Here is a 21,818-nt window from a genome sequence, read left to right as displayed (position 1 = left end):
CAAATCTGTTTTTATTTTGTTTCAGATCATTGCATACGACAATACTAGTTGCTCTCTAATGCAGCTTAGCATCTTTTAGGCTACAATAGGAGACACTTCCATCCCTCCTCTCGCTTTTTTGGGGTGAGCAAGCCTTGTCTTGCACATGGACAAACTGCTTCCGGAGGGATTTCTACATATTGTATTTCTACATGGTTCTTTTGGTTGCAACGTTTGGTTTTGGTTTACACAATCCTGAGTCCAAGCGGTTCCTGCCACAGCCCGCTCTGAATGCCAGAGCTTTCTGCCTCCCTAATGTTAAGAGCTTTCTTTCTTGGCAACCTCTGTGCTAGTCACAGATGCTAAGGAAGCTGAGGTATTGCAGTCCCAAAGATGTGTCTGTGATTTCTTGATGTCGGTGTTCCCCCTGAGATCCCTGCCGCAGGCACCCAAGTATTCCTGTCCCAGTCGAACCGGTCTTGACCTCAGAAGAGATTCCTGCCACTGCCAGCCCAAAGGTTCTCGTCATGGCCGCTCATAGCTCTCTCTCAACTTCACAAATGTGTAATGTTAGTGTCTTTATAAATTTCAGCCTGTTATTTATCAGTATCAGTAGTATATATTGCCATCTACTGGTGACATAAAAGATAAAAGTTTAACACTCATAGAGGAGTGTCTAGTGTTAGAAAGCAGAGCTTAGCTCAAGCCAGCTCCAAAGTTTCCAATAATCCAGAAGACCTTCATTAGCTGGTTTAGGTTTGGAACTATACTATGTAGAATAGTGGCCCTCCAGGAGCTGCTTGAGTATTTGTAATTTTACTTGAATGAACTTGCTTTATTTCATGACTATACTCCATGAACATAAACCACAATGTGAAAAACTAAATTTCAGTGAAAAAAAAAAAAAAAAAAAAACCTTCTTTCAATGCCCGTTTTACATCTACAGGAATTGTGAAATATACAGATCAGATCAGACTTAAAAGTGAACTTTTATTGCATTGAAATGGGTTTTGAATTACAGTAACAATGTCAGCTGCGCTGCAAAAATGAGGTCTACTGTGGAAAATATGATACAAATATTGATACATTGCACAACACATCAAGCTAAGTGACGCTTTCCCTTTAAATTGTATTAATTTGCATTCATTTATGTTTACAATCAAGAATAAGTATTATTCATTAAATATATAAGCACACTTTCAGAAATGTTTGATGAGAAACTGATAAATAAATAGCACACTTTCCTGTCACTAAGAAACAACATATAGAGAAATAAATCTTTTTGTTCCTTATACCTGGGAATGATATCCCAATTTCTTCTATTGATAGTGCACTCAGAATCTCCTCGTATGAATACACAGCTAAATTATTATTTGGAGTGTTGTTTGAGTCTTAGTGAGTCATTAAATCAATTTAAATAACCATATATGTGATACGGTTCACATTCCTGCAATTCACTGACCTTGCTTAAAAAAAAAAAAAATCATTGCTCTACATGTTTGAAATATTTGGCTTGTCTTCTCTACCTTCCCTGTAACCTGTCACAGTTTTAATTCAATAACAATTCAAGTCAAAATAAAGTGAATATATTAGATGAAAACCACTTCAATGTTTGAACGCAAAAGCAGAAAAACTGAAAGTCTGAATGTACAGCAGCACAGAAAGGCCACAGGTTTTCCTGGATCTCCTGAAGAACATTTCTCGCCCATTCACATCCGTCCCGGAGATTAAGGCAACAATGCATGAATACATCCCAGCACAAACTCAATATGTGATATAATTATCAATCCAAAATAAAGTATCTTCTCTCAACAATGCATGCTCCATCCTGTTTAAATGACCATTCTTTGAATATTAATTACTCTGTACATGCCTAAGGAGGATCAGCCCTCGGTTTAAAATATTTTCAAATGATTCCCTTCTGAGAAACGAGAAAACAAGAAGAGAAAGATCACTTGTTAGCTTTGTTGTCAAGCTGGAAGAGATCCAGGAGATCAAGCATTGCCTGTCTAATGTTACTTCCAAAGCGGTGAGAGTCCTATAAGTCACAAAAGAAGGGAATATTTTAATTTGACACATGTAGAGAATTATTACATCACATTATGTATCATTTAAATAATCTTATCAATTTCATTATACACTACCATTCAAAAGTTTAATGTTGCTGAGTTTATGTTTCTGCACCACGGCTGCATTTATTTGACCAAAAATACTTTGTACTTTATCATATTTTATATTAAATTTGAGATGTAATAAAGTGAACTCACGGTCTCTGGGCTGGAGTGTTTGCTGGATATGTGGAAGTTGATGAGATCTTCTCCAAGAATAATATATGAGACACCATAACCATCATCAGCAACCTAAAAAACAAAAACATATATATTAATATATATATATATATATATATATATATATATATATATATATATATATATATATATATATATATATATATATATATATATATATATATATATATATATATATATATATATACACACACACACACACACACACACACACGCACATACACAAACACACGCACATACACAAACACACAGTTGTGCTCATAAGTTTAAAAACCCCTTGCAGAATGTTAATAATTGAAACAAAATTGCATGTTATTTTTAATTTAGTACTGTCCTGAATAAGCTAATTCACATAACAGATGTTTACATATACTCTTTTAATTTATTAAAAAATGACCCCGTTCAAAAGTTTACATAGCCTCGAATCTTAATACTGTGTGTAATTTCCTGGATGATCCACGACTATTGTTATATTTTGTGATAGTGTTCCTGTGGCTCAAGTGGTAGAGCGTTGCGTTAGCAGCAGAAGGTTGTGGGTTCGATTCCCAGTGAACACATGTTAGGTAAAAATGTTAGGCTGGATGCACTGTAAGTTGTGTTTGGATAAAAGCGTCTGCTAAATGTATTTAATTTATTTGTTCACGAGTCCCTTGTTGGTCCTGAGCCATTTAACTGCCTGCTGTTCTTCAGAAAAATCCTCCAGCTTAAGCACATTCATTGGTTTCCCAGCATCTTCTGCATATCTGAACCCTCTCCAAAAGTGACTGTATGATTTTGAGGTCCATATTTTCACACTAAGGACAATTAAGGGACTCAAACACAACTATTACAAAAGGTGAGAAAATGTACTGATGCTCAAGAAGGCCACACAGTGCATTAAGAGCCGGGGGGTGAAAACTTTTGAACAGGATGATGATGTGTACATTCTTCTCATTTTGTTTAATGATATTTTTTTTCATATAGTTCTGGGACTTCAGAAGCTACATAAATACTTTCTCAAAAAATGTTTCCCAGAAGATAAAATAAGTATGATTTACCCTGATCATCAAATAAAAAAAAAAGTTCAAAGAATCTTACCACCCCAGAGTTTTACAACACTGTAAACCAAGAGTTGAGTTTTCATTGAATCATGAATGGACAGAGTGCTCGAAACAAAATGTTGAACTTACAGGACCAAAACCTCCTCCGCTGGTGACGTATTCTGGATGCCTCTTTAAATCAAACAGATCGAGCTGTTGGAGAGGAGTCTGACTGGTGGACAATCTCCAGGGCTCGGACAACACCTGCAACAAACCCAACCAATGTTTTTAGCCAGCAAAACATATATGGAGTTAGCTTGTGCTGCATCTCACACCTCTTTGAGGAAAGCCGAATCTTCCCCGAGGTACTTTGACACCAGGTAGAGGCAGAAAAGATGGCGGTCGATGCCATTTCCCGTCATGGCTAGTCTGTATAAATCCTGGTGCTTTTCTGCTGCCACCTTCAACAGCTTCAACCTCTCTTCTCTCTAAGAAAAAAAAGATTAAAACATGGTGGAATTATTGGGAATAAGCTAACACACTGAAACGAGCTAGCCATTAAACTAAGTCCCACCGTTGCTTTGTCATTCATCATGGCACGGACAAAATCACAGGTTTGAGTGGTGCAGGAGCGCACGGTCTCAGTGCGGCCCTCTCTGAACAGACGCGTCATGGAGGCTTCGTACGTCAGGCAGAACTTGCCTTTATCCTGCGGGAGGAAAATCTGAGCATATAACACAGACAAATGAGGAAAAATCCAAAGAACTGCACAAGAATCGCTCGTACCCTGAAGTGCGCCAGCTGGAGGGCGATCTGAATAAAGCCGTCGGGGCTCGTCTTGCATTTCTTGATCAGGCCTTTGCCATAGTCACTGAAGGGGAAGATGTGCATGTCCACGTCGTCCGCCAGAGCTTTGGCCACTTTCAGAGAGCTGCTGATCACTGCCTGGCACTGTGAAGGGAAGAAAGAGGACACTCCTTGTTAAATTATGAAAGCAAAGCATGTTTAAAATGGACAAAACATTTGCAGCGACCTCCTCTGGGATGTCCCACTGCAGTCTCTGGGGTCCCGGCAGGTTGGGATGGGGGTTTCCTTTGCAGTGCCCGTCCTCACTATAGCCCAGTCTCACTGGATCTGACGACAAGACATGCTGCCGCAATAGAAACAATAGTAAAGGTTTCAAATGTTTAAACACCATAAACTTGTCTGATTTTCACACAAAGCTATGAGCATAACGCATGAGGAGACTTGAAATAAATAGTGCAAGAGTCATATCAACCAGTTTCACATTGATTTTGTTATTTTAGGAGCTTGATGGTCTTAATTGTCTTCGTTTGTATGAACAAGAGAAGCCAGGACATTCTGCTGAATATCTCATTTTGAATATATTTTCAAGAAAGTTGGTAACCACACAGCTAATGGTAGCCATTGGCTTCCATAATATGGACAAAAAAAGAATGCTATGTAAGTAAATGGTTACTATTTGGTTACCGACATTCTTCAAAATATCTTCTTTAGTGTTGACAGAACAAAGAAACTCACAGAGGTTTGGAATGATCTTTCTTGCCAAAACAGTTCATCCATTTCAATATCTCAATAAATTGGTTTATTCACCTCCCATAAATGGCCAACGATGGGCGCATCGGCCCAGGAGTGTTCTGCATTCAATCCCATAGTGCCGTTCTTGAACACAATCAGATTGAAAGACTTGTCAAACCACCTGGAGACAAAAAAAAAGTGGACAAAATTAAAACCTTTCAAAATGTTGAGATATGTACGGTTTTATTAAAGACATATCTTCTGCTTAACAAGGTTGTTATTACAATTTAAAATAGCTTTCTATTTTCTATTCAAACATAAATACAATTTAAAATAGCTTTCAATTTTCTATTCAAATATATTGCAAGATGTAATTTATGCATGTGATGCAAAGCTGAATTTTCAGCATCATTCCTTAGAAACACGTACATGCACTCCCCACACCTACAATTCCTGGCGGCCCGAGACTCGAACTCACAACCTTCCGATTGTGAACCCAACTCTCTAAACATTAGGCCAAGACTTCCTCAACATTACTTTTATAAACAGAAGGATTCTTTCATGAATAGAAAATTCAAAATCAAATTAATGAACAGAATTTGAATTTCTAAATGCATGAATACTATTAAAGAATATTTTTGTGCTATTTTTTCAAAGGAATCCTACTGACCCTATACTTTTGAAAAATTACATTATATGAACAGATAAGGTTGTGGGTTTGAGTCCTGGGCCGGCAAAACCGTGACTGTGGTGCCCTTGAGCAAAGCACCGAACCCCCAACTGCTCCCCAGGCGCTGCAGCATAAATGGCTGCCCACTGCTCCAGGTGTGTGTTCAGTTTGTGTGTGTTCATGGTGTGCGTGTGTACACTTCGGATGGGTTAAATGCAGAGCACAAATTCTGAGTATGGGTCACCCTACTTGGCTGAATGTCATGTCACTTAATTCTAATCAAATGAGGTCGTAGTCACCGGTCATAGCATTTTCCGTGGAGCAGAGATTTGCCGTAGCTGTCCAGCGACTGCACTGGATTCTCTGAGTCGTAACGCTGTTCGCTGTCATCCAGGGTAACGAAGAAAGCTGCCTTCTCCACGGCATCCAGAGACTGCTTGTTCTTCCCTCGACTGAAGAACTGTGAGCGGGCTTTGGCCCAGGGAACTCTGGGTAAGGAGGAACAAAAGCAGAGATAAAATCACCTTTGTTTGATCACAGTTTGGTGAACAGAAAGAGAAGAAACAACGTCTGGTTCATGAAAGAAAGCTGCAATTTCACAGACACAGAAAGTTTCCAGCTCAAGTCCACAGTTAAAAGAAAAAATATGTATTGAAAATAATAATAATAATTAAAAATAAACGTAAAAAAATGTAATAACTCGCCTGTCACCCGCTGTTAAGGCGGCCAGCAGCTCTTCTCCTGGCTGAGGTTCAGACTTGTCGGCTAAGATCTTTTCGATCTGCTGCTCAACTTCTCGAGGCAACAGCAGCCGTCCATCATAAAACATCCAGACTTTGTAAAAGCGTCCCTTGTGATACACGGCGATGTGTCTGCTCTCGTTCACGTGCTGAAGGACGTCTGAAGAAGAATACGGACGTGAGGGTGGAGGTGTGTCAATGTGCATGAAAACAATCATTTAAAATAATTGAACAATTATTCGTACAGTTTAAATGAGGCAAAATGTGTCATATTTAGGCTGGATTTGTTAAGGGTTAAATGATTAATGGTGGTCAGTAGACAATGACGAGAAAAGCAAAAGGTGAGGAGAGAAAGGCAAAGTAGATGATGAGAAGAAAGGCCAAACGAAGACTTGTTTTTCTGCAATGGATTTGCATAAACACATAATAAATAAATGATACATACACTTATTACTATTAACAAAATAATTAAATTAATGCACACTAAATATTAATATAGCTAAAATTATGTAGGAAATGATCTGCCTGCAACATGATTCATATATACTATAATTTTATATATCACTGGCCACTGTATTAGGTACACTTGACTAGTACTGGCTTGGACCCCATTTTGCCTTCAGAACTGTCTTAATTCTTCGTGGCATAGATTCAACAAGGTGCTGGAAGCATTCCTCAGAGATTTTGGTCCATACTGACATGATAGCATCACGCAGTTGCTGAAGATTTGTCTGCTGCACATCTATGATGTGAATCTCCCATTTCACCACATCCTAAATCTGCTCTATTGGATTGAGATCTGGTGACTGTGGAGGGCATTTGAGTAATTTAAACTCATTGTCATGTTCAAGAAACCAGTCTGTGATGCTTTGAGCTTTGTGACATGGTGCATTATCCTTCTGGAAGCAACCAAAAGAAGATGGGTACACTGTAGTCATAAAGGGATGGACATGGTCAGCAACAATACACAGGTAAGCTGCGGTGTTTAAACAATGCTCAATTTGTACTATGAGGTCCAAAGTGTGCCAAGATAATATCCCCCACACCATTACACCACCACAACCAACCTGAACCATTGAGACAAGGCAGGATGGATCCATGCTTTCATGTTCTTTAAAGACAAATTCTGACCCTACCATCTGAATGTCACAGCAGAAATTGAGACTCATCAGACCAGGCAACAGTTCTCCAATCTTCTATTGTCCAATTGTGGTGATCCTGTGTGAATTGTGGCCTCTGTTTCCTGTTCTTATCAGACATGAGCGGCACACGGTGTGTTCTTCTGCTGCTGTAGCTCATCTGCTTCAGGGTTTGGTGTGTTGTGTGTTCAGAGATGGTATTCTGCAGACCTTGGTTGTAACGAGTGGTTATTTGAGTTAATGTTGCCTTTCTATCAACTCTAAGCAGTCTGCCCATTCTCCTCTGACTTCTGACATCAACAAGGCATTTTCGTCAACACAACTGCCGCTCACAGGATATTTTATCTTTTTCAGACCATTCTCTATAAACCCTAGAAATGGTTGTGTGTGAAAATCCCAGTAGATCAGCAGTTTTTTAAATACTCAGACCAGCCCATCTGGCACCAACAACCATTCCACATTCAAAGTCACTTAAATCCCCTTTCTTCCTCGTTCTGATGCTCGGTTTGAACTTCAGCAAGTCGTCTTCACCACATCTAGATGCCTAAATACATTGAGTTGCTGCAATGTGATTAGCAATGTGTGTTACCAAGCAATTGAACAGGTGTTCCTAATAAAGTGGCCGGTGTGTGTGTGTGTATAACTATATATGTTACTTTATTATGATTATTATTAGTGTTATTATTATTATTCATTAAGAGCATTATTATATATTAATATTGATTGTTATAATATAATGTTTTTAAATTATTTTAACGATTATCAAATGCAATATAACATTTATATTATTATCATCATAATTACTGATTAAGCATGTTAATTATGTATTATTATTGATTATTATTATATTATGTGTTTTTTTTTTTGGTTTTCTGATTTATAGTGCACATGCACTCTCAATGATAGTTCAACATTAATTATAATAATTGTCATCATCATCATCATTAATAAATGTATTATTATTATTATTATTGTTATACTGTTATTCATATATATTGTTTTCATTAATAGTATGCATGCATCCTAAACTATAGTTTATTATTATTATTATTATTATTATTATTAATATAATTAGTTCTAGTACAAAATTATACAATAATGATTAGAATGATTATCATTAGCAAAAATATTATTATTATTATTGTTATTGTTACTAATATTACTAATTAAATGTGTCGATTACATATTATTATTGAATATTATATGTATTTTATTGTTTTTGGTTTTCTGCATTACAAGTATACATACACTCTAAATTACAGTTCAATATTAATCATTGTTATCTTCTAATAATTATTATTACTATATTTACTTATTTTATTGCTTTTTCATATTTGGATTATTATTTACTAAACAAGTTATGCTAAATTATTTTAGCTATATTTGAATTAGGGTTGCAAAACGGTCGAAGATTGCCAGTAAATTTGGGAAATATTACAGAAATTTTGGAAACTTTACAGAATTTTTTTTTATAATTTTATTCCAGGGATTTTTGTCAAGTTTTCAGAATTTTACCATAAATGTTCCACCCCTTTGCAACCCTAATTTTAATTCAATAATTATTTATTTTAGTATCATTAAGTAAGAATTATTAACTATATTCCACATATTTTCCCTTTTTTCTGTGACAGAACATTATCATTATTACGTTATTATATTACATATATCTTATCTAAATGGTATTGCTGTAGATTAAGCCATTAAGTAAAGTATATTTACTAGCTACTAAACTGGAATTAATTCAGTGTTTAAAACCTTTTGAATGTATTACAGTATGTTATAAAATTAGTAGCAATAAAAACAACAGTAAACTTTGACTGGCACCACTATACGGCCAGACGGGTGTAAAAACATGCTATTTCCTGTTCCCCATTCATCTCCTCTCAGATAACAGGTTAAACAGTTAATCGCACAAATAGGTTATCAAGTCAAGAATCAGATCAGCACACAAAACGTATTCCTCGCCATCTGCCTTCTCCAGAAAAATACCATATACTCATGTAGTTCAGGCTCACAGCAGTCTAAAAGTGGATTGGTGTCGAAGTGAAGAAGGCGAGAGGGAAGCTCTACCTGTTTCTACACCGGGAACTCGACTGGTGTTGAACATACACTCGTACTGAGATGAGCACAAGGGGATCGTGTTTAACACCATGAGCTGTGAAGCAGAACGGAAGGTCAAACACCAAAACAAGATAGAAACCCAAAATACCTGTAGAAGAAAACTGTAAACTAAAAAGGAAACAGTGGAAGGAGTGAAGGATGATCAGAAGAGATGAATTCAACATGATGAGCAGCCGTCGGATAACAGCACAGCTGCCAAATGACAAAAAAGCCTTCTAAAAAATGATTTCAAACCGATATAACAGTCAGGCAGATACAATATATGATATCTGATATTTTAGGATTATTTGATAGTGGTCGTCTGATGTGCGCTTTCCAGTGGTTCAGGCAAATTTTAAGAGTGTGGGGTGACAAAAAATAACCTCATGCTGTGAATAACACTTCAAAACTTTTTATAAATTAGATGAAATTATACAATTATATCAAATGGATTATATGAATTAATCGAATTTCTAATTGTGATTACAATTATGGATGCCACAATTACACAATAGTTAAAAAGTGGCAATTCATCGTTCAAAGTCCAGTTATGTTACTCTGAGTGCTTAAGATGTGTTTTTTTCTTTCTTACATGTTATCTTAAGGGTTTTCCCCTTTGTTTTAATTTTAGTTTTAGTATATGATTATAATACCATTCATATTTTTACTTTTTTATAATTTAAAAAGGAAACCAATCCGATGTATATTTGACATTTGAGGCTTAAAACTATAGAAAAGCACTAAAGGTTTTTTCAGTTAGTGCTTTCTTGTTTATTCTCATATAAAATATGGCATGCAGTTGCATCAAACAATGGTATAAACATCATCCAATGTGAATTGTGATACTCGTAATTAATAGTCACATTTACAATTTTAAGGGAATAATTGACAATTATGGTTTGTCATTATAAGCCCTAATATGGATGATACAGAATTTAAATATACAACAGATATTTATATAAATAATATATTAATATTAAGATGATTATTATTATAATTAATTATTATTAGGTCTGTCAGTTAAATGTGTGAACTGAATTAGTTATATTTATTTAAATATTTATTTAGTTATTTAAATATTTAACGCAGTTGACGCACTGGCCCCAGCCTCAAACATTTAACATCTTACATTTCATTTAGTTGACTGTTGACGAACATATATAATATTAATTCTAAATTCAAATAATAATAATAATAACAACATATAAAATATATGATTTATTATAATAATATATAATTAATTATCAGGATTTTTTTTAACTGTTTACCTGTTTCTATAATTGGCTGATATATTGGTGTATCACTATTACTAAACCCTGCTCTCTAGAAATCCCCCAATGAAAAGCCTTTATCAGTCGACCACTGAGTCAGTAAGCTCTGTATTCTCCTGTCCGCTGTGCTGTTGTCCTGAGGCTGAGTCTGACGCGGCCGCTGCTGGAGGGAGCTGATGAAGGGTGTGGGTCAGATGTGGAGCCCCTCCTCTTACCTGTCTCCAGCCCGGGAATACGGGACGTGTTAAACATCCGCTCCCACTGCGCCGAGCACAGCGGCACTCGCTTCTCCAGCAAGTACAACTGTGTGTGTGGTGTGTGAGCGTGTATAGCAAACACAGACACGTCCGGGAGCGAGGAACAAAACACAAGATCGTTTATGAGGGGGGTGCTTTCACAGCCATGCACACAGAGTTTGGGGGGTTAGAGAGAAAGACAGGCATGTTTTGACATGACAAACAGCTTTTTTTCAACATGTGTCCACTGATTTAATCATTATAAAGTATATATATAAAAAAAACTGATTCAAACATGCACTAAAAGACATTTGATGTGAAGTAGGATGTAAGAGACCAGAAGAGAACATACACACACACACACACACACACACACACACACACACACATACATTGTCATATAATAAACACCTTGTGATAGTTAAAGCTCAGTTTTTTGAAGTAGTTAATGTTTCATCTGAATTTCTGAGTAGTGCTTACCGCCACTGACCCATACATTACCTAGACCTATGACACATTAATAATTACACTCAAGGGTATAGTTCACCCAAAAGTGCATTTCATTACCTTTTACTTACCTCTGTGTCATTTCAAACCTCTATGACAATATCTTGGGTAACACAGAAGAAGATATTTAGCGTGATGCTGCTTATATTAGAAATGAAGTTATTTAACGTAATTTAAAATTTAAATTTTTGGCCTGTTCCTCACAAAAAGCAGTCATATTATTTCAGAAGACTTTGTATACATACAAGTCATGAGTTATAGCGGCTACTATTATGTTATTTGTTGTGGTTGTTTTTGAACCTTGACAATTTGTTGTATGGAAAAGAGCTGCTTGACATCCTGCTAAATATCTTCCATGAAAAAGAGCAAACCATGCAGGTTACATGATAACAAAACATTTTAAGTTTAGGGGAACTTATTCCTTTGAGTCTAAGACATATTACGTAGGCTTGATTTCAAGAAGACACTTTGAAGTGTTTGATTTTCTTCAGCAGTGGTAAAATGAATACATTATCCTTGCATAGAACGAAGGAACACAAATCATGAATTGCATTCAGTTAAGTACATATTAATGATTATGTTTGCTGTGGAATCTACACTCACTGGTTTGATCTGCGCTCTGTCCAGTTTTCTTCTGTACATCATGATGGCGTGGATGGAATTACCAGCACGAGCAGCTTGACGTGTAGTAGGGATCACATAGAGGAAGTCCTGATAAACACAGAGATACTGCCATTGAACAGTGCTATGAACTTATTATACAACAAAGGTAAAAATAATAAAGGTCAAAAATAATGTTTTTTTGTTTGTTTTTTACACATGTCAGACTGCACGCCATAAACACAATCAAGATTAAATAAAAGCAGTCAACCACCATTTTAATGTAAACTTACATCACAAAATTGGTGCCGTGACCCAGGTGGAATATTTATTTTTAAAACAATTTGCTATTTGTTAATTTCATATTTTGATTGAATACTCTTTACATTTCACTCTCTTGATTTATTTATTTATTTATTTGTGTTAATTTGACTTTCTTTTCAACAAAATCCATATTAGCCATTGGATATCAGCATTACCATTGCATAGTAGTTGCTGTTGACCATGATTGGTCCTCGACCTCTGAGGTAAATATACTCCTCCCACCAGTCGCTGACCTGAGAGGATTACAGTAGAACAAAGTCAAATTTTCATAATAAAAGGTATGTATAACAATCAGTCCACTGAAGGCAAGTTGCAAGCCATGTGCAGCTTTTATTTAACAAAGTGATCATAAATGGATAAATAATAATTATGCAAATAAAGAAATTGCGTAGGAGAGTGGTTATTATGTACAAACAGTAAGAAACTCCATATTTGTGCACGTCAAAAAAAAAAAAAAAAAACAGATTTGAAGCTTGTGACATGTAAATGCGCAAATCAACCCAATGATTTTATTTAGCGTTCATGTAAGCAATAAGGGTCACAAGACACAAACCAACCAATGGCAAACAATGCACATGACTAAAGCAACCAATCACAACATGACACGAGTAGAACTTCACATGATCACATGACAGAAACATGAAGCATATTTTAGGCAAAATATCAAAACAAAAGACCAAAAAACCTAAACAAGAAACAAAACCCAAACCCCACGCTACAGTATGACAAATAAAGGTGACTTAAGGTTCATTATATAGGGAACTTACATAATTGGAGGCCCACCAGGATTTGAGCTTCAGGTACCATTGCAGTCTGGGGCCCATGTTCTTCTCAAAGTCCTTTGCCAACCCCTCCATACGTTTGTACTGTTCATCATCCATCAGAGGACGAGCTGACTCAAGATACTGAAAGAAATAAAATAAAAGGGTGCTTAAAAAGAATTCATTGACCTATTAATAAATTAGATCTTTTTAAAATGCAATAAAAATGCTTTGCTTACTCTTCTAACTGTGTCTTTTATCGGAGGCACTGGTAACCGTGGTAGTGAACTCTGGAAGCTGTACAGCATTGGCTTTGGCCCCGAAAATAACTTCACCAACACCTGTGTGAATAGCATTAATACTGGGTCAAGAGTCAAACATGAGACAAGCATGATTCTTCCAATAATAAAACTAGACAAGTTCTAGTGAACATCTATATAGCAAAAGCTGACACAATGATGCAGAGAAAATGCAATTATCAGAACAGTGCTGAAATTATGTTATAAAACAAACTTCTTAGACTTTGGACTCACTATGAATATACTCTAGGAAATATTTACAAAGCTGGGTGTGTTAAAGGTATAGTTTACCTGAAAACCAAAACTCTGGGTCATGTTGACTACAAAAATGGCCAATAATTCCAAAATATTGCATATTAATCTCCATCAAGGCCACACTTACCAACCAAATTTTAGTTTTTAAGTTTAAAGATCCATGGCGATTGAACATCCAGCCGTGCCAGGACAGCAAGCACTTGAGGACATTCCTCATTACGAAAGTCACAGCAATCCACAATCCGGTCCCAATCAGCACACCACCAACAACACGCTGCCCTTCTTCTGTTACGTACTTACTGCAGGGAAACACAGCTGTTAAGTTAGAAATTAATGGCAGTGCCCTTTCCGAAGCACTGTAAGCATTAGTTATTAGTTTACTAATCATTTTTTTAAATGATTAAAATTATAAAATATTTAACCAGCGTAGATCACTACTTCAACACTAGTTAAGGAATGCTAATTAAGTATTTGTTATTATCAGCATTGTATAGGTGTAATAGGATTTTCAGACACATGGAATTGTTGTTATGACTAAGCTGGTGAACTATGTGTGAGATACAGTGGTAATAAAACACATTTCTTGTATAACATTGTAATCTTTTTGGAAGATCTTAGATTGAAAGAACTACAAAGAGAAACATCTGATGCTTTCATTAGCAACGGATTTCAAAAGTTTTAAGTTTCAAAGACTCCTGCTACAATTACAAAATAAAGTTATGAAAACAACACAACAAACACAAAACAAACAGATGCAAAACAAAACAATAAAAGTACTAGTTAAACTACAAAGAAAATAATCAGATGTCAGAACAAAACAAAAAACAAAACAAGAGTCAGAGTTTTGTGTTTGCATAGGTTTTTGGACTTTGAACAGCTATAATTTTTGAACAACAACAACAAAGAAAAACAAAACTAGATTAAACTACAAAGCAGAGAATCAGACTTTCATGTTTGCATATGACTTTGAATTTTGGCCGGCTTAACTTTTTCCTATTAACAACTTCTGGCAAGATTTCAATGTTATTGACTTATTTACAGGGTATCTTCCAAATTTATCATAATAAATTGCTAATAACTAACGACAAAAAAGTGACTGTTGCTCAGTGGTTTACCTGATCGGTAGGTGTTTTGACAGTTTAGTGAACATTCCTAGGGAAGGGTCTATTTTGGCATATTTGGTGGTGGACATGTAACCCACCAAAACAACCAGGAGCCCCGAGGGACTTCCTGGATAGACTCCAGTCATGACACCATTCTACAGAAACACAAAATAATCTAATATTACACAAATATTAATCTAATAAGACATAGTTCTATTCAAATGGGCTTTGCAATCATTTTCAAAGCACAAACTATCCTGAAAAAAAATCAATTAAACATTGCTATTTCAAAGTGACACTCAGAGCTGGTTATATAATGTTAGTCATGTACAGTAACTCTTTAATCAGTTGGATAAGGAAGTCAGTTGTGAGGTCACCTTGAACCTGATGAACCTCTTCTTCCAGGAGTGGAGGCCAGAGAGGTAGATCTGGCGCAGGGCCTCATGACACAGGTGCAGGTCGATTCCATCAGGAGTAACAGTGAACTGGAAGGCCACAGCCTGATGTGCTTCTGCCATGCTGACTGTACACTCACACTATGACAGAGAACAGTCATAATCAACATAGGTGATATACATGACTCACAGCTCTGAGGACTGTGCTGGATAATGTGAAGATAATGTGAAGAAAAACAAAAAACAATGATGGTTTCATGTGGTAATATTCGAGACCAGTAGTGGAAATGCTATTTATTTAATACAACATTTCCATTACAAATTATATTAGCATATACGTTTTTCACAATTTGAATGGTAGAAGTAAAATGAAATAAAAGAACAAGTCACCAACAAATTTGCAGAAAATCTACTCGCCCTCAGACCATGCAAGTTGTAGATGAGTTTGTTTCTTCATCAGAACAGATTTGCAGAAGATTTAATTACATCACTTGCTCACTAATGGGTCCTCTGCAGTGAATGGGTGCCGTCAGGTTGAGATCCAAACATCTGATAAAAACATCAGACGTGACGTAAACACTCCTGGGAATCTCTAGGATCTTTGACAGCATGGAGAAATAATCCAAAAACATCTCAGCGGCTATCTTGGGCATTGGCGCTGAGCTGGCGGCCATCTTACACCGTGGCGCTGTGCTGGTGAGCACTTTGTGCTGAGGCGCTATGCTGGCGTCCATCTCGCCTCGTGGCGTTGGGCTGACGGCCATCTTGTGCAGTGTCACTGGACCTGAGGCCATCATGGGCAGTGGTGCTGGGCCGGCGGCCATTCTGTGCAGTGGCTTTGGGCTGGCGGCCAACTTGTGCTGTGGTGCTGGCCTGGCGTCCATCTTGCCTCGTATCGCTGAGATGGCGCCCATCTTGTGCTATGGTGTTGGGCTGGCCTCCATTTTGCCTCGTGGTGCTGGGTTGGCGGCCATCCTGTGTAATGGTGCTGGGTCTGCGGTCATTCTGCGCAGGCTGGCAGCCATCTTGTGCAGCGGTGCGGGCTCGGCCGATCTGCGCCTCCTTTCCCCTCTCCGTCCACAATGGAGAGAAGGCGGCTCCCCTCCGAACTCAGGGTCAACGGGGGGCCATATTGGAGAGTGATGCCGGACCTCCTCTCGACCACTCACTCCTGAGGGACCTCCCCTGGTCCCACAAAACACGACCAGGCGAGTACCCTCGAACCCATTCCTCACCCACTCGGTGACTGGGGAGGGAATATGAAAAGACATACCACTGGATCTTTGTTTTGTGATGGAGTCCTTCTGTGACGATCTTGTACCCAGAGAGACACAGGGAGATAGCAAGAGATCCAATAGCAGGTATTTATTTAGACAGGGGTAATCCAAAAATCGTTGTCAAAACAAGCCAGTGTCAAAACCAAACAATCAGTCCAAAAATAAACAAACAAATAAACAAGGAAGGAACCGGAAAGTGAAGGAACGGGAACTCGGAGGACAATAAGACTAAGGAGAAAGTCGGAATACGAGAAGACGAAGGGGAATCTCGGATGACGAGAAAACTGCATATACGAAAGGTAAGGACTCCATACAAACAACAGGAAAAGACTGGAATATATAGGGAGACTAATGACACCAGAGTGCCTGCACCTGGTGCAATTAACAGGAGTGCAATTACTGTGAAGACAGGACCAGACTAGCGGAATTCTAGTGCCTACGGTGAAGTGCCTAAGGGGAAGTGAGCCCACTAGTGGACACCCAGGGAAACAGAGACTAGACAGCGTGACACTCACTCTCTTTTGACGTGGGGGATCGGAGATGTGCCAGGCTTTCAGTTCAGTTCTGTCGCAACTCAACCCAAAACCCCTCTGCCTCAGCTTGAGCAGCGCTTCAAAGGCGGAGAAGGAGCTATCTACCCTCCTCCACAAGGGGGTGATAGAGGAGGTTTCTCCAGCTGAAGTAGAAAGCGGCTTTCTCAGTCACTGTTTTCTCATTCCTAAGAAAGATGGCAACCTACGCCTGATCCTAGTCCTTTGCACAACCAAACTTCTCCCTTTACAAAGGGAAGTTTAAGATGTTGAGCGTGGAAGGCTATTATGTCAGAGAATTCATGCAGAAGACTGTTGTCACTGTTGACCTGAAGGATGCCTTTTCTTATTCAGGTCACTCAAGTCACTTTTTTTTCTTACCAGTACAAGGTTCTTCCCTTTGGCCTGGCCTTGACACCAAGGACATTCAAAAAGTGCATGGATGCTGTTCTGGCCCCATTGAAGCTCAAGGGCATCCATTTTTTATTAAATGTATTGTAATTGCTTTGTTATGTAAACATGTCATTTTACATTCTTTTAGGGTGACTATTACCATCTGCCTAGGGACTGCAGGTAAAAAATAGCTTTCTGGCTAACTCTGGCATATTGACGGAAATGTCTATTAATATGCATTGTCCTTGTAATAATAAATAAATAAATAAATCCGTCTACTCAATTACCTGGACAACTGGCTCATTTTAGCCCACTATATGGAATTAGTGAGTTACCACAGGGATATTTTCCTTTGCCAAAGAAAAGAACGCCAAAAAAATAAAGTATTTTCATATTCGAATTGGAATTTTTGAATCTGAATAAAATCACCGTAGTACTACAATGAAGTGCTTTACTGCGGCGTAACTCAAGCAAATTCATCTTATACGAGATGAATAATAACGATATATATAAACCGGCTGAAATGTTTTGAAATCACTTGTACCCTACCTGGTCGAATAAATCCAGTCTTTCACTCTGCCTGTGTCAATCTAAGCCTTGTTAAAGTTTTAAATCCCTGCCGCCAAGATGCTCCTCAGTTGGTCACGGACTACACAAATTGAAACTTAAATCATTCAAATATTAAATATTTATTTTAAGTTTCTTACATACAGCATTATTTTAATAGGCTGTATATTAACTTATTGTGAGAAAACCAGTAGTTCTATGTAAAATCATACATTTGAGCACCTCCATGTAGTCAAAATTGCATGATCATTCAACTGTGTCATTTGTAGTCAAATCTGGCTCCTCCTATCAAAGCATCGAATCGTCAACTATTCGGGGTCACCCCTAGTTTTGACTGTTTTCTTGAGGGTTCACTTGGACTCCATTCAGATGCAGGCCTGGCTGGCTCCTGCCTGGATTCTCAGCCTTAACACATGTTTGACCCACTTCAAGCTAGGCCATCATGTTGCAATGAACACTTTTTGGCCTCAGAATGAATGGCAAAATAATGTTTGGACTCTCGTTTCTTACGGCATTGATAAGCAAGTGATGGAATGCCAAATTTCTCCAAATTTGTTCCCATGAAGAAACAAACTATATATATATATATATATATATATATATATATATATATATATATATATATATACATACATCTTGGATTGGGTTAACTATTCCTTTAAAAAGTTACATGAACAAGCTTTGTTAAACGTAACACAAAGTATGTACATTTCAAAATATGTCGTCTAATCACATTTGTTCTTCTGTTCATTATGTCCTCGATCATTTAACTGCATGACATAACAGGGCGGATAACAGAATGTGCTTTATTCATGACCTTAGTGACCTTTCACAAGTGCTTGTACTGTACACATTGCTCTGATGTAAATAAAGCCGCATTGATGCATTACATTGACTTCTGACAATGACAACAATCATAACGTGAAAGTACGAAAAATGTATTATATTTCTATAATAAATATAACATGTCTGAGATCACTGACAACTTTACATATAATGCTTAAATGGCATTATGAAGTGTGTGTATTTAGAGTTTATGTCCTTGTCACTTTTTTGTTGTATTCACTTCCCTTATGTTAAAATCTGATAAACTGGTTTGTACAAGAAACAGGCAGACTGAACTCTTCTCTAAACCAGCTAGACTACTTAATTCAGTCGCTGAATTACATGAACAATGCTTAAGCTCGAACAACTGATTTACTTCAAACACAACCATACTACTACACACTTTTGAAAAAGAAGTCTGCTTAATTGTATTTAATCTGCACTTGAAATATAATGCGGTTAATGTGATTAAATCAAATTAAAGGCTACTTAAGTGTTCTTGAGGAGAGTTCACTGACTGTCTCTTTACACAATTGAGTACACTTTTAAAAAAATGCATTTTTCAATCATGTAAAATCAAATGTTTTTAAGTACATTTTAAATCATTATTTTAATATTTTATCAACTGAAGCAAAAGTAAAATACAGAAAATTACGAATTACAGTTAAAAAACTATAATTCTGTATTTAAAATAATATATTTTAAATGACTATACCATTATTACAAATATATTAAATTATTATATATATAAAGTTTTAGAAATTACTTGAAAATATATTTTAGTGTAAATCAGGACATTTAGCAGCTCACAAATCATATTTCAATGACAGTAGAAGTAATTGTGAAATTACTGATCCAAAACACTCTAAAAGTCATCTAACTGAATTTAATATTTGTACATTTAAACTATCATTCATTTTTATTAGGAAGCAATGAAGTGTATACAAAATTGTAAAACTACACAGATTCTGTTGAACCACAACCACACACAGCTAAAAAAAAGAAAAAAAGAAAAAAAAAAAGTAAATGTATTAACATCCTGACCAGCAGGACACAGCAACATTGGCTCAACCTGAATTTGAGAAGACTGTTGAGAGACTGTTCAGGAAGATAAATATGAATATTTAAAGGTGTGGGGTTAAATGCACAATAACTAATAAACTGTTCTGCATGCTAGTTTTAGTGTTATTTAATTAAACATATTATTATTTTGGATTATTATTATCAATAATAATAATATAATAAATTGTTGTTATTATTATGAATTAATAATGCATTACAATGTATTGCAACTACACAGACTTTCTTGCTCAACGACCACTTAAACATTTCTAATTTGCGGCACATACAATAACATTATCATAAGATGGTAATAATTATATAACAGTGATATTATCATCGTCTGGCGCAGATATAATAATAATAATAATAATACTATCAAGGTCATGTTTTGTGAAAGGACGCTACGTTATGTATTAGCAAGTCAAATGTGACCCCAGCAGCGCTGGTCACGTGACGCGCCGGTGCAGACGGAAACTAGGCGAAAGGTCACGGGACTATGTTGATGTTACCGCCATTATGGCTCTATATGTTTTAATGAGCTGATATTAAATATTCCGCAACGTGTATCGACTCAATAGAAAAAAAAAACACAAGTTTGTATATTTTACATAGTTCCTGCTCTACGAGCGAAATATTAAATTAAAGGGACAGCTCACCAAAATATGAAAACTCATCGTTTGCTCATTTTAACGCTATCCCAAGACTGTAAGACTATTTCTATTCTGTTGAACACAAAATTACACGTTAGCCAGAATTTAAGGAATTGCATTCACTTTTACTGCATGTTTTTTTTTTCTCCCAGTGAAAGTGAATGGTGTGATATATCACGAGGGTTAGTAAATAAATAATAGAATTATACATTTTGGATTTTCTATTACTGAGTACAAATTAGGATGTGCGCGAAGCTATTTGATTTGATTTATTACGTCATTCAAAATAATTCTTAATTAAACGTACTTGACCCCGAAACAATTCGAAACTGTGTAGAAATATGACAAACACTTTGACAGGTTCCCTGATAACACTGCAATAAATAACTTAAATCAAACATATTCCAACACACATAGCAACAGTAACTAAGTGAACGTCCTTCTCGTCCTGCAACATTCACCAGGTGCTACACTCATGCGTGCATTTATATACATAAAAAAATAAATTACATATGTTCTTGTTTATTCAGAGAACAAACTGCGTTGCCGTCCGGAATCACCTTGTGTTCTCGGTGTCATGACTTAAGGACTGCGCTCGTGCACTTTCACCTACTTCACCGGTGCACGAGCGCCACGTTCAGTCTCACGCTGCTGCTGAAAATACAGCTGATTCACTCTGGGTTCTTACCTCTGCGTCTCTTCCTGAGATATGGACGGTGTGGACTACTGTTTGACTTCAGGACACGCGCCGTATCCGCTGCCTGGCCTTTTCAAGTGTAAGATATGAATGTAATAAGGGTAATGCACTAGCCCCGCCCCTCACTGTGACGTCACGCCGCAGAGATAGCGGCTCCTTGAAGGATTGTACATGGGACATCAAAGAATTATGATTTTTTTTTTTGCATATGTAATTATAAATAGCGAAAAAATAGAATGTATATATATATATATATATATATATATATATATATATATATATATATATATATATATATATACAGTATATGTAGTCTACAGCTTATGTATAACGATCGATAGATAGATAGGGAATAGATAGACAGGGAAACAACTAAATATCCGGGAAGTTTAGATTTGTGACTCGTAGATTTCTTCTATTGTGAATTTAAAATATAACTTTCTTTTTTAGATCAAATTATTAAGCCATTTATTATAGGCTATAGAGAGAGAGAAATAGTGAGGAAATAGATATATATATATATACACACATACTCAGCTTAAACATATTTTTGCAATATAAATAAATAGTT

The 21,818-nt window shown here is 36.6% G+C and overlaps 1 protein-coding gene across 3 annotated transcripts; it reads right to left on the bottom strand.

The window, feature by feature from the left end:
• Positions 1-949: 949 nt before the first annotated feature.
• Positions 950-21,367, bottom strand: LOC113043584 (carnitine O-palmitoyltransferase 1, liver isoform-like). 3 transcript variants are annotated; one of them, XM_026203064.1, is made up of 19 exons: positions 21,239-21,367; positions 15,229-15,387; positions 14,864-15,006; positions 13,876-14,047; positions 13,434-13,535; positions 13,201-13,338; positions 12,589-12,666; positions 12,113-12,220; positions 10,982-11,069; positions 6,221-6,416; positions 5,816-6,004; positions 4,922-5,027; positions 4,341-4,457; positions 4,094-4,258; positions 3,882-4,016; positions 3,643-3,795; positions 3,458-3,571; positions 2,247-2,339; positions 950-2,017 (listed from the first exon to the last, which is right to left on the bottom strand). In XM_026203064.1, exons 2-19 carry the CDS (start codon positions 15,367-15,369, stop codon positions 1,931-1,933), a joined length of 2,325 nt encoding a protein of 774 aa, XP_026058849.1. In that variant the 5' UTR covers positions 15,370-15,387; positions 21,239-21,367; the 3' UTR covers positions 950-1,930. The 3 variants fall into 3 exon arrangements, with proteins under 3 accessions (XP_026058849.1, XP_026058851.1, XP_026058850.1); XM_026203066.1 differs by lacking the exon at positions 10,982-11,069 and adding an exon at positions 9,466-9,550; XM_026203065.1 differs by lacking the exon at positions 21,239-21,367 and adding an exon at positions 21,111-21,219.
• Positions 21,368-21,818: the final 451 nt, after the last annotated feature.

Source organism: Carassius auratus, chromosome 25 (assembly GCF_003368295.1).
Source record: "Carassius auratus strain Wakin chromosome 25, ASM336829v1, whole genome shotgun sequence".
NCBI classification, from domain to species: domain Eukaryota; kingdom Metazoa; phylum Chordata; class Actinopteri; order Cypriniformes; family Cyprinidae; genus Carassius; species Carassius auratus.
This window is presented reverse-complemented; position numbering and strand designations above follow the sequence as displayed.

Coding starts and splice junctions, on each gene's coding strand:
- LOC113043584 (XM_026203064.1), bottom strand. CDS start 15,369: ATGGCAGAAGCACATCAGGCTGTGGCCTTCCAGTTCACTGTTACTCCT. Junction 12,667..13,200: donor CCTGGTGGGCCTCCAATTAT/GTAAGTTCCCTA, acceptor TAATCCTCTCAG/GTCAGCGACTGGTGGGAGGA. Junction 6,417..10,981: donor TATTCCCGGGCTGGAGACAG/GTAAGAGGAGGG, acceptor ATTCTTCTTCAG/ACGTCCTTCAGCACGTGAAC.